Raw genomic sequence first — 14129 nt, 5'->3', positions numbered from 1 at the left:
CCTTCTTCCACTTCCCTCTATCTAAGATCCATCCACCTGGCAGGCCCTAAAGCATAGCTCTCATTGTGTCATTCCTCTTGTCAACGGCTTCCTATTGCCCCACATGTTAAATACAGGCACTTTTGTTTGGCATTCAGAGCTCCAATTCTCTGACTCCAACTTTAATTTCCAACTTTTTCCCATTACCTATTCGTCTTTATGTACTTTATGTATTAGCAGATTTGCTATTTTATACTCATGCTTCCAATTCTATATAAAATATCATCTATTAAAATCCTACCTGTCCTTCAAATTCTGTCTCAAATACCATTGCACTCACAAAGGTGTAAACTATCTGGAAGTGGTTTCTCCTAGTCTGAAGTGTTACTGCACGTGGAGGAGGCACCATCGTGCCCATGCTCTGGAGCCCGAAGGGCGAGGTCCCACCGCTTCCTGTCATCCTGGGCACATTACTGAATCCCTGCGTCTCAGTTTCCCCTGCAAACTGGAACAAGGCTACTTACTTCCTAGGGTTAGTGTGAGGATTAAATGAGATTCTACATATGATGCACCTTGAATAGCGTGTGGCACTTGGAAAATTTAAATCAGTTTCTATAACTAGAGGTATGAATAATCAACATTGTTTCATTACCAGGATCTGTATTCTATGGGGACTTCAAATTAAAAGCTGTTTGAGAGACAGTGGAGAGGGCATGGATTAGGATTCTCATACTGGATTCTAGTACTGGTTCCCACTACTAAACAAGCTATGTGATGCTGACTGTGCTGGCCTCTCTGGATCTTACTTTCTTCAACTGCAAAAAGTAGGCTAAACAAAAATCACTGAGCTCTCTTTCAGTTACCTAGGCACATGGATATCTAATAGACACTTCCAACTCAAATCAAGCAAAACAGAACTCTTAATTTCTACTCCTCTAAATACACTCTTTCCCTATCTCAGTAAATGATACTGCCATCTACCCAGTTTACGTAAAACACCTGTGAGTTGCCTTTGAATTATCTATTTCTTTCACCATCTAAATTGAATCCATCTGCACATCCTATAGGTTCTACTTCCAAAACATATCCTGAATCCATCTACTTCTCCCCCATCGCCATTGATACAACCCTAGTCCAGTAATCTCTTGTCTGTACTGTTGCCATGGTTCCTAATCCATCTTTGTCTCCACTCCTGCCCTCTTTCAGCCTGTTTTCCACAGAGCCAAAGTGATATCTAAAACATAAACCAGATAATATCACTCTCCTGCTTAAAATGCCCCAGTGGCTTTTCATCATACTTAGAATAAAAGCCAAACTCTTTTACCCCCTCATACCACTCCCCCCCGTTATGCTTCAGCGGCATGGCCCTTTTTTCTTTTCTTGCCAGCTCACCACACTTATGTTTGCCTTGGGCCTTTGCACCTGCTAGTCTCTATGGTTGGAATATTCATCCCCCAGATGTCCGCAGGACTTGGTTCTCGTCATTTAGATCCCAGCTCTATCTAATTGCCCCCTCCCTTCTACCAGTAGTGCTCTATCACACCACCCTATTTTATTTTTTCCTAAGGCTTACCACTATCTGAAAAATAGCCCATATATTTATCTCTTCTCCCCCAAATAGAAATTAAATGTCTCCATATTAGGGCCTAATTCCTACCACATTGCCTGGCACACAGTTAGTTATGTGCGAAAAAATCTGACTGAAGACACTAAAGAATAAATATAAACCGATTTTTAATGATATGAAAGTTTGTTACTTACATGAGCCAAGTATTGTGTTTTTATTTTTAAAGTTCGAGGACCTATTGGTTTTCCCCTCATTAAATTCCTCATCCTAAATGAACATGATTGAGCACATATGCCTGTGCTGGAAATACGATTCTAAATAAAACAATAGTAATACAGGTTGGTTTTTTTCCCTCTTTGACCGAGTTCCCAGATTTTCCCATTCTCTCCAACTCCTCTCCTACAGTACCACCTTACTGCAAATTACCATCATCTCTGGCCCCGAGGATTGCTTCCTCTCTGGTCTTTTTCTGTAGGTTCTAATCTCCCAGTAACGTTATTCCCCGGACTGCAGCCATGGACCTTTTCAGTCGCCATTATACCCATGGCTGGAAAACCTTCCGAGTTTTCACTGTTCTCAGGATAAAGGTCCACCACCTCACGTCCCGCCAGCTTACTCTCCACTCCAGGCCACACTCCCTCCCTCCCTTCCTGGTTCCCGCCAGCCACCCAGCTGGCAGCCCTCGCTTCCCGCTTCCCAGGCAGTTCTACACCCCATCCTTTTGGCCTGCTTCTTGGGATCTCAGGAGATGGTCCCTTGCTCAGGGAAGGCCTCTCTGGTTAGGACGAACTCCACTCGTAATCATACAGCCCCACATCGCCAAGGACCTCTCTTTCAGAGCTCTAATTTTATAAATATATACTCCTGAATATGGTGGTAACCTTATTAACATGCGTTAAAGCAGGTCTGCGCTCACAGATATCAGCGGAAGGAACGTACTGACTGGCGGCCCAACCACTCCTCCCCCCTCCCCCTAGGGCTGCGACGCAGCTATTCTGCGTTAAGCGGGCGCCACGAAGAGAGACATTGTAGGGCGCCTGCGCCAAGGGGCACGCATGCGCAGAGGGACGAGCCCGCTGACAGATTCTCGGTGGCGGTGGCGGCGGCAGCGGCCCTGGACTGCGGGGAATGGGAATCCTAGGTCTTTGAGCACCGCCCCCGCCTCCCTGCCCGCGACATGGCTCAGGAGAAGATGGAGCTGGACCTGGAGCTGCCTCCAGGCACGGTTGGGAGCCCGGCGGAGGGCGGCGGCAGCGGCAGCGGCGGTGGCGGCGGGGGCCTCAGGAGGTCTAACAGCGCCCCCCTGATCCACGGCCTCAGTGACACTTCGCCGGTGTTCCAGGCCGAGGCGCCGAGCGCCAGGCGAAACAGCACAACGTTCCCGAACCGCCACGGCCTGCTACTACCGGCCTCCCCCGTCCGCATGCACAGCAGCCGCTTGCACCAGATCAAACAGGAGGAGGGCATGGACTTGATCAATCGAGAGACCGTCCACGAGCGCGAGGTGCAGAACGCAATGCAGATAAGCCACTCCTGGGAGGAAAGTTTCAGCCTGAGTGACAACGACGTGGAGAAATCCGCCTCCCCGAAACGCATCGATTTCATTCCGGTGTCGCCAGCACCGTCACCCACCCGGGGAATTGGGAAGCAGTGTTTTTCACCATCCTTGCAAAGTTTTGTGAGTAGCAATGGATTGCCTCCAAGCCCTATTCCCAGCCCAACGACCCGATTTACTACCCGGAGAAGCCAGAGTCCAATTAATTGCATTAGACCAAGTGTTCTTGGACCATTGAAAAGAAAATGTGAAATGGAAACTGAATACCAGCCAAAGAGATTTTTCCAGGGCATCACCAACATGCTTTCTTCTGACGTTGCACAGCTGTCAGATCCTGGTGTGTGTGTATCTTCCGATACCCTTGATGGAAACAGCAGCAGTGCCGGATCTTCTTGTAATTCACCAGCGAAAGTCAGCACTACCACCGACTCTCCTGTGTCACCTGCCCAAGCGGCCTCTCCATTTATTCCAGTAGATGAACTTTCATCTAAGTGATTCACCCACCCATCCTGAGACTCGGTTTTGTTTTTGTTTTTGCAATGGAGAGAAAAATGAAGTTGGAACAAGCACTGAACTTTGTCGATTAATTTGAGGCTATTTCCTATTTTACCCTTTTCCTTTTTTGGAATTTCCTGAAATGTTGTTATTCTAGAGAACTTTTATGTCAGATTCCTGCGGGTGCCCTTGAATTCAGTGTAATATTTTCAGACGTTTTCCCAATAAGTGTGTTGAAGCATACATCTTTATGCTGCTAATATGTCTAAATACATATGTTATCCCTTGATTTTTTAAAATAACTGAGAGCTCTATTTATTTATGCGATTATTAAGTTCTGATGCAAATATAAATGTTGAATTAATCAGCATAGTAAACTGATGTTTTAAAATTCCATACTTCATGCCCACACTAATTTTTAATGTTATTTTCAGTGATTGCTAATTTCTATTTGATGAAGAACAATAACTTACCTATGTACAGGTATTTTTAAAATGTTAGTTTTATCCATCCAGTGGTTGTCTGTTTTACCCAGGAATCCTTGAATATTTAAGTTTCTGGGTACAGAAGTGGATGGGGGATGGTGATAAAAGAGCAGAATATAAAAGTTTGCAACAAATCTTTTAAAATTAAATATATAAAAGTAAACATATTTAAAAAACATTTTCTAACGAATTTTTAATAGTAATTCTAATAAGTTGTACAAATATAGCTACTATACAGAATTTCTTTTTTTTTTTTTTTTTTTTAACCAGAAAGTGCATTCTTTTGGGCATAATCCTAAAGTGAAATGGGACAGTGCCTTGCAGTCCTAGCCCACTGTACATAGGCTGAGGCCAGGTTCTTTGTACCACTGCAAATTTTAAAGTTTTTCCATTGTAGAAGATGTGTGGGAAGCCCTGTTGAACTTCAGCAGAGCACCCAGGCAGATGAAACTCTCTCAGTCATTAATATGCTTTAAAATACCCAATCGTGCCTCAGTGAAAATCCTTGCCAACAAGGAACCAGTGCAACTTTTGGCTGCTTTTATGCTCTGCCCATCTGTCACCTTCTTGGTTTTCCCTGGCTCAGGAAGGAAGCAGCTGTTTCCTTGCCAACAGGTCCTTCCTCTCCACCTCCCAAGAAACTAGGGCATCATCGGTTAGACAAAGGTACAGTGTGACTCAAACTTCTGACAGTAAGCAACAACAGGACCGTGGAATTGTTTCAGGAACCTCTGTGGTTAAAGCTACAGCTGGACTTGACTGCCTGGGGGATGTCGTTTAATTAAGGGGCAGTGACTTGCCAGAGGAAATCAGGGGAGAGTCATCTAGGTAAATCATTATTTAACTTAGGTTTTGTTAAAGGTAGAATTGTGAAATGTTCTTTTCTTTGCCTTTTACAATTAAGACAAAGTATGAAAATATTTAATAGCAAATTTTTTTATATTATACTTCCTTATATTTCCTGTATCTTCCTTAACTAGATAAGTAGGTAGATAGAAAGAATGGCAAACAAAAGGGGAAGGGGAAAAAAAAGAAAAAGAGAGACCAAGAAACCAAGACAAAATGTTCCGCCTCACTTTAAGTTATTGCCTACAGAGACTTTAACAATTACGTGGAATTTTTACAACTATGAGAATAAATGGAACTGGTCAACTTTTGGCAGTTGCCTCAGGAATTCAGTTCATTACGTCGAGGGTAAGATCGTGTCCACAGGCTTAAAATTCTCTATTCTGGGTAAAAGGGTTAATGTGCTCCAGTTCTGACCTTGTTCCTCAAATTCAAACGTATGTGTCCAACTTCCTGTTGGGCACTTTGACCTGCTTCCAGAGGTACTTTAACCTCAGCACCTTCAAAACAAAATTTATTATCTCTTCATTTAACTTGTTCTTGTATTACCTAAATTGATGTCATCCTATCTAATTTCTTACAACCATGGGAAGCATCTTTGACTTGCCCTTTTCTCTGTGTGTCAAATCCAGCTCAATCACCAAGTCCTGTCTACTTGTGAAGTGAATCTTGTGTCTCCCCTTCTCTATCTCTGTTGCCCTGATTTAGCTTAAGTTCCGGCGTAAGTGATCTCGCAGCCTATTTTCTTACCTCCCTTTTGGCCCAGTCTTCACACTGCCTCTAAAGTGATCTTTCTAAAATATAAACTTGAGTTTGTCATCCTCCTGCTTAAAATCTTTATATGCTTCTCCATTTTCTATAGTGTAGAGAATGCTTTCTTTAACTTGACATATGATAAGGTCCTTCATGAGCTGGCTATACTCTAACACAGGTTTAATCCTCTGCTCATCCTGTCCCAATTACACATCTTCCCTTCTTACTCTGTAAACACTAGACCACTTGATACTCTAAATATGCCATGTACTTTCATGTGTTTGTACCTTTGATTAAATTGTTCCTTTCCCTAAAATGCCATTTCTATCCTTTTTACCCAGGAAAATGCTGTTTCTTTTTATTGCATTTGAATTTAACTATGAAATAATGTATACCTTCTGCTTATAAAAATATTTAAACAATACAGATATCTATATAGTAAAAAAAAAAAAAATGAAAGTCTGCCTTTTACTATGTAAAATTCATCTTCACTACCCATAGGTAATTTCTGTTAATAATTCGCTATATGTCATACAAGATGTTACTTTGCCTTCCATGTATATGTGTATATAAATTCAGGAAACCAACATCTCACTGACATCTCTCTTTTCTTTCCCTCATATCTAATCATTCACCAAATCTTATTGATTTTATCTTCCAGAATCTATCTTCTTTCATCTGTACTGCCACCTGGATCCAGCCTACCATCATTTCCCTCTTAGGCCTCCTAATTCCCACTTGTCCCTTCACACTCATTCTGGTTGGCTACCCGTTCATCCTCCATACAGCAACTAGAGTAATCCTTTTAAAATTGCAGATCTGATCCTTCCATCTCCCAGCTTAAAGCTTTTCATTTGCTTCCTGTTGTTCTTATGGTATACCAAAATGTATTAATTCTGCCCTAGGAGGCCCTGTGCAGTCTGACCCTTGCCTCTCCCTCCCCTTGCTTTCTGTGCTCCACCCTCACTGGCTTGCTTGCTTCTTGTTCAGTACATCTTGTTCTCCTGTTTTATGGGTTTTTACCAGATCCTTTTCCCTGAAGGTATAGAGAAGCTTTTATTTTTATAAGTTTATTTTTATATATAGGTGGTAAGTTTTAAATCAGATAAGGCTCTAAGAGTTTATATAGACAATTTAGATTATTATATTATTGCTCATGGCTTCAGTCATTACTCTATAGAATGTATAGGCTTAGCTCATGTAAGAATTAGCTTCAAAAAAACCTTTTTAAGGTATTAGTATTGCTAATCTATAAACTTTGTGCTAGAAGCCCCAAAGCACATACCAACATTGAGTTAAGGTACAGTTTGTCATGTATAACAAACCTCTGTTGTATATTTTCCTTTATGATGTTTCTCAAAAACACAGTGTAAATGGAACATATAATTAATGGTCACCAAATCTGCAGCTGTGGGATGTCGGAACCTTTAAGCGTACTTAAAAGATCGATTGTAATCAAGAATAACCTGTATGGGATTGCCTTCCAGTGGTTCACATTTATCAGTTCAGCCGGCTACATACCTATAGCAAGAGACCACTCTTAGATATTTGGCATATAAGGGGGAAAGGGTCAAGACTTATGAGGGAAACAGGACTGAGAATTGTTTTCTTATTGGCATGTTTTTAGATGAGTAGAAAAAGTCTGAAGATCCAAGAGAGAAGTGGGAGATTGGGGGGAATAGTCGCCAAAGCAACAAACGGAAGAAGATGATGTAACTGATACTTCCTGAGTAGCATCAGTGAATAGAAGAAGGAGTTGGTCTTGGAAAGGTTGTCTAGAATAATTTTTTTTTTCTTTTGCAACAGGAAGGAGAGTGAAAAGGCTAGGCAAAGATAGCAGTAAATGTTGAACTGATTTGTGTTGCAGGAGTTTAGGGGTTTGGAGGCAGGTGTATATGAAAAGTGAAAAGAATTTGTATCTGATTGCCTCTGTTTTCCAAGTTTTAAGGAGTGTAGGATGTTTCAGGGTGGGGCAGGAGTAGATTTGGAAGCTTGAATGAAGTAAAGGCTTAATGCTACCTCTGTGAGAATCTGTAAAGGAGTGACAAGGGTGAGTAGGAGCTTTATTAGGCCACATTGGATGACAGGTTGCCATTGGATGTCCGGTGCAAAAGAAGTAGATTGGATTGACCTAAGTTTGGGAATTGGTTAAGCGGGAACTAGGTAAAGTCAAGTGTGTGAAGCAAATAAGTATTCTGCTGAAAGTGGAGTTGAGTGATTGGCCAAGATCTTGGAGATGCTAAGAGAAGTCAGCAGCGGGTCATGGAATAGGCCGTTTTTTTCCCCAAGGTCTTACGTTACAGTCATCCATGACAAAGTATACAGAGAATCTGATCTCACTGCAGAACTCTCACTTTAGCAGTTTTGCCCATATTTTTCATGTCTCATTGTGTTCAGAGACTCAATCCTGAATCAGCAAGCCTTGAGTTCCATTTAGTGGATTTAAAAAAAAAGTTTTTTTTGGAGTCAGATTGCTCACTGTAGCCAAGACAGTTCTTTATGCCTTCCCTACCTTGCCATGCAAGTAAAAAGGTTTTCTTAAAAGTTGATATGACCTTTATATTAAAAAGTATATATGAAGTACTTGCTACATGTCAGGCACTCTTCTAGCTGCTAAACAAATGTATTGTTTCATTTAATCTTCATCAGTATCCTCTGAGATTAGTGCCATATTATCCGCATTTTATGTGTCCTCACTTATCATGGAGGCACAGAGACATTAGGTACCTTGCTCAGGATTCCGAACTGGGAGGCAGTGGTTAAAAACACAGACTGTGGAGCTGGGTGGCTGAGGTAAGGGTCACTCTAGGTAAAGTCCTTACAGCGGTGCTGGGCAGTTAGTATCAACTGTCATTACTGTCCTTGTGGTGGTGATTGTTGTCATTATTGTCACCTAGTGTGGACTTGCTAAGGAATCTTCTTTATTATCCATGAGTGATGAAACTCGTACTTTCACACTCAGTAACAGTATACTCCACCCTTCTAGGCAGCCTGTCCTTTTATAAGATGAGAGTTTTTTGACGTTGGAGTATTTCTTACACTGAGCAGACATTTCCCTCTGCAACTTACACCATTTAATTCAAGTCCAACTCTCTGGAAAATGCAGAACAAGCCTTATCTCTTTTTTAGATGATAGCCTTCCCTTCACAAATCAGAAACACTGATCCCTCGGTAATGACCTCTTCTTACTTCTGGATCGGGGGAACCTTGAGCAATTTCTTTAGTGTACTTCCTCTGTGAAATCAGGCTATCGTTGCTCGGCAGCCAGGATTTTCACGAGATTGTGATCCCTTTAATACTGTTCGCTTTCCCTAGTAGAAAAGCAAGAGATGGTCTAATAACATGAGCCATTGCCAATAGTAATAATAATAATTAGCACTAATATTTACTGAGTATTCAGTAAGGGCCTAGACACTATTTTCCATGCTTTGATTGTAATGAGTTTATTTAATCCTCATGACAGCCCTGTGAGGTAAATGCAATGATTATTCCCATTTAACAGATGAGAACACCAAATACATTTTCTCAAGTCTGTTACTTTCTATTATTTTTTTTTCCGTTTGAATTTAAGTCTTTTTTGCCTTTTCCTTATGAACAGACTTTTTTGGTTTTGTTTTTTGAGATAAAGCCTATTTTCCAGCTTGCTAGGGTTGCCACTTGTTTTGAATCAAACGATATGTTTACTTAAAATGATGGCTTTAGACATTATTATCATATTAGGGGAAGCAATCAGGAGGATTGCTTTCTTTACTAATAGGTTAAAAAAAATTAAAGTTGTATAGAAGGATATCATGGTTTACATATTTTAAAACTGATTTGCTATTCGAAATAAGAAATCCCCAAACTACAAATTTTAAATTATTGTTTTAAAAAAATTTGTATATATATGTATATGTTATATATGCTTTGTTATACTTGAGTTATACAGTATCCTTGGTTGTCCTTAGATTTTCACTCCTGGGGAAACAAAAGCAAGAACCATCTGACCGCCCCCCCCCAAACAAACTCTATAAGGTAAAAATGTATCATTTTTAGAGGAAAAGTAACAGCAGGATTTAAAGAGTGATCCAAAATCTTTTATTACCTAATTAACAAATTCGCCTTCTTTCTCTATAAGAAGCTCTCCCCAGAGGTTAGAGATTTAAATTCAGAACACTTGAGCAATCCCTGAGAAACTATTATTCTTCTTACCTTTACTTCATAGAAAATCACTGTTCAGCAAAAGGACCCAAAAAGGAAAACTTGCCTTCGAATGCATTTTAGAATTGGTGCTTAAACTTCAAGTTTCACAGTGTAACGTCCCTGCATTAGATATTTTGAAACAAACCATTGAAAGCCACAGTTTGTTCCAAAAGGTTAGTATCATTTTTGGAAGTTCAATAAATATTTTAAAATCACCTTAAAAGTGACTTTTGATTCTACCTATAAGGGAAATGAATCTGAAAAAGAATAGATAGGTAGGTAGGTAGATAGATATGTGGATAGATAGATAGAGATAACTGAATCACTGCTGTACACCTGAAACTAACACATTGTAAATTAACTATACTTGAATTAAAAAATAAAAATAAGGAAGTTAACCTTAGTGAAGTTAAGTGATTTACCCAAGCTCACAGAAATAGTAAGTGGATGCAAATAAAATTTGTACATAGATCTGTACACCACCCCCCGCCCCCCCGCCAAAAAAGTGACTTTTGGTTCTATATGTAGCTTGTTTGTGAAAACAGTTTTATAACAGAGAGGTTAGGCAGCTAACATCAAATACTCCAGTCCTGTGCATGCACAACTAAATGTACGTGCACATTTGCACGTACACACACCTGACCTACTTTATGAGTTTTGTTCTGTGTGCTTGGGGCCTTATTTAGCTTTACTCCCATTTTAGATTTCCCCTCATTTTCCTCTCCTTGGTCTTCTTAGGTAGGTTAGACTTTGTAAATTACACACACACACACACACACACACACACACACACACACACACACACACACACACACACACACACACACACACACACACAGGTACTGTTGGCGAAAGTGTTTTGTGCCTTGATTTTGCATCAACTTTCCAAATTCCAAGTGCTGCCCTAAAAGAGAAATAGGTATTTGGTTCTCATACCTCATTTCTTTGTGCCTGATTTCTATTTCTCCTTTTTGAACTTTGGGAATAAACACTTGGGAGATGTGAAAATCACTCATTAACAAATTCTTAGGCAGTGTGACTGAAACTAGAAAGCAGAGTATGTGTAGCTTTTATTTACCTGTGAAAGTTCAGTTCTGTATCAGTGCCAGGGATAGTTCTGGTTCTTTTCCAATTGCCTACAATGGTCTTCCAAAACAAACTGACCTCTAAGGCTTGGCTAGCAAGGCAGGTTGTGAAAGAAGACAATTGAAAAAGATCTTTTGTGCCCTCGCAAAATAAAATTGGTTGAGGTGACCATTCCTGTGATTCAGACGATCCCTCCCTCTTACTTTAAGGACAAAGAATGATTTCACTGTTACAATGCCCAGAGGGTTACTGGACCTCCAGAGTGACAAGTAGCTATTGCGTGTTGGTGTCTTTTGGAAAGAAAAATGCGAGGTGTTCAGGAAGGGATGGGAGTGAGCAGATGATGTATGGATTGGGTATTCCTTTTGGCATGTGAGCCCTCGGACTACCATTGTGAGCTCCCTGTTGACTAGAGAGTGACATTGATGGTGGTTTTCTTCATGAATGTTTTTTTTTGTTCCATTTCATTTGGGATTTGAGGTTGAATCAGTATGTGTTTAAGAATGTCTTCGACCGTCTTTCCCTTAATGGTCTCGTCTTTTAAGTCTTCTAAAAAATGGTAAATAATAATAACAACGATAATTATCTTTCCTTATTATCAAAGGTTCCTTTGAGTCAAGAATTAAAGTTCTTGGAGCTCTTTACCTTACCAATTTACACTAGGTTTCTAACTCAAGTAAAATTCTACACCTATCTATATATGGTCTTTCTGAAGGCCCCATTTTACCACACTGCTTGCTACCAGTATTTCTAAAATGCAAACCTGAAATTCAACTTTAATAGCTACCTCTTAACTTCAGGATTAAGTCCAATTACACAGTATGATAAGCTGCATATCTCCACATACCCCCTGAACCCCGGGACTCTAGCCACACTGAGCTGCCTGGGCTCCCCCAGCTTCAGGCTCCCATGTACTTATCTGTGCTTTGACAAGCTGTGTCCTCTGCTGAGAACAGCACTTCCTCCCTTCTTCCTCTGCACTCCTTACCAACCTTTTGTCCTTAACTAACCCCTTAAAAACTTAGCCCGAGGGAGCATAGCTTCTGGAAAGCTTTTCCTAATGGCCTCTGCCTCTCCAGCCCTGGTGAGTTAGATAGCTTTCTTGTGGGATCTTGTTATACCCAGGACTTCCTTCTATAAAGGCAGTTAACAGGCTGATGTGTGTTTGGGTGGTTTCTTGTTTCTTTAACCTATGTAAAAACAAAGGCTCTGTCTTTTAGTTCTGTTCCTAATGCCTGTGCATAGAACATTATAGTTACTCGAATTTATATTGAGTGGATGATTAGTGGATGGGTAAGTGGGTGAACAAATGGCACAGACAGTTTTTAAGAGAAAGGAATGTAGTAAGATTTTTAGTGGACCAAGTCTAGTCACATGGCTGGGCTCTTTATAGTTTGCTAAGAGACTAGAAATTCATTTGTTAAATAATTTTGCTTTGAGCACCTGCCTCACATTGGCTAGTCTCTTAGGCTACGTCAGTGTACAAAACAGACTCCCGCCCTTGTAGAGCACACATTCTGCTTACATCCTAACAGGGTGGAGGTGGAGGGAGGGGTTGGCAATAAACATAATAAATAAGTAAATTACATCATATATACCGTGAGAAGTGGCAAGGAAATCAAGGTGGCTGGAGCAGAGTTATTGAAGGGAAGGATAGTTGGAGGGGCTTAGAGAGGTGGGCAGGGGTGGGAACTGCTGCCAATACAGGTGGCATAAGGTCTCGTGTGCCATTAAAGGACACTGACTTTGACTATGAGAGATGGAGAGCCAGTGCAGGGGTTTGAACGTAGAAGTGGCATGACCTATCTTAGGTTTTAAAGGAAACACCCTTGCTGTCTTGACTATGAGGAAGCAGGGGGACCAATTAGGAGGCTTTCCAACAATCCAGGTAAGAGACAATGGTGGCTTGAACGAGGGTGGTAACAGTGGAGGCGTGGAGAAGTGGTGAAATTCTAGATATATTTTGAAGGTAGAGCCAGTAGATTTTGCTGACAGATTTAAGGTGGGCATAAGGCAGGGTTGGGGCAGAGGGGAGAAGGAGAGAGAAACTGAAAGGATGGAGTTCCCATCGACTGAGATGTGGAAATCTGTAAGGTAGGATTTTTTGTTTCGGGTTTTTTTGTGTGTGTTTTTTTGCTGCTGTTGTTTGGCTGGGGGGTGGGGTGGGTTGAGGACGGGAGGTATAAGGAGCTCAGTTTGGATATGTTAAGTAAACGAACCTTATTAGACATTCAGACGGAGATGTCAAGTAAGCACTTAGATTTCTGAATCTAGAGTTCAGGAAAGAAGGCTGGGCTGTAATTACAGCACTGGGAGCCATCTTCCTGTGATGACAACTTAAAGAGAATACATGAGATCACCGAGGGTCATGTGAATGTGGATAAAGAACAGAAGAATAAGAACTGAACCTTGGGACACCCTGTAACATTAAGAGGTCAGGAAAAGGACCCTGAGAAGGAACAACCAGGGAGGGAAGAAGACCAAGAGAGTGTGCTGTCCTAGAAACTAGGGAAAGGAAACGGAGGGAGAGGATAGAGTGATCAAATGTTACCAGTTGCAGCTGATCTGACGAGAGAGGATTGATTGTTGAGCCCTGGATTTAGTAACATGTAAGTTACAGGTCGCGGTGGTGAGAGTCATTTCATTGGAGTGGTGGGGTGGAAGCCTGATTAGAGGAGGTTTAAGAGAAAATAGGATGAGCAGAATTGGAGACAGCCAGATGGCTGAAGAAAGAGATTGAGTTCTTCTAGATCCTTAAGGATAAAGAGGAACTAAAGTGAAAAGGTCACCCCCTCTCCCCTTCTTATGGGTAGATTGTTATTAAGCATTTCACAAGCAATACCTCTTTACATATATGTGATTATAATTTGGGAAAAACCAAGGTCAAAAGAAATTGTTTTCTTTCCTTTTTTTTTCTTTTTGGCTTTTTTGTGAGGAGAAAAACCTATAGGTAAATGCTTTTACGCCAAACATGAGGAGACTGTTCAAGCAGAAGGCTTACTGATTCACTTCCTTCATGAATTCATCTGGTTCATTTTATTCCCTTGTCATCTATTTCTCTTAATGGCTTTTTTTCCCACTTATAAATTGAAATTTAATTCCACACCCGTGACACAATTATTTCTGCAAGTTTGGCCCAGTTTCTTAACCCAGAGACATTTTCCTCTTCAGTGACTACTGT

At 40.9% G+C, this 14129-nt stretch overlaps 2 protein-coding genes across 3 annotated transcripts in view; both read left to right on the top strand.

Annotated features, from left to right (window-relative positions):
* The window catches only part of PIP5K1B (phosphatidylinositol-4-phosphate 5-kinase type 1 beta), a 323269-nt gene that overhangs the window by 68469 nt on the left and 240671 nt on the right, over nucleotides 1-14129 (top strand). The gene's annotated exons all lie outside the window — the stretch shown is intronic.
* Nucleotides 2617-6007, top strand: PABIR1 (PP2A Aalpha (PPP2R1A) and B55A (PPP2R2A) interacting phosphatase regulator 1). Its single transcript, XM_082656453.1, has one exon. The coding sequence runs from the start codon at nucleotides 2724-2726 to the stop codon at nucleotides 3594-3596; it is 873 nt and encodes a 290-aa protein (XP_082512579.1). The 5' UTR covers nucleotides 2617-2723; the 3' UTR covers nucleotides 3597-6007.

Source organism: Grampus griseus, assembly GCF_964374135.1.
Source record: "Grampus griseus genome assembly, chromosome: 6".
Taxonomy (NCBI): domain Eukaryota; kingdom Metazoa; phylum Chordata; class Mammalia; order Artiodactyla; family Delphinidae; genus Grampus; species Grampus griseus.
This window is presented reverse-complemented; position numbering and strand designations above follow the sequence as displayed.

What these genes read in the sequence shown, in the direction of transcription:
- PABIR1 (XM_082656453.1), top strand. Translation starts at nt 2,724, where the DNA reads ATGGCTCAGGAGAAGATGGAGCTGGACCTGGAGCTGCCTCCAGGCACG.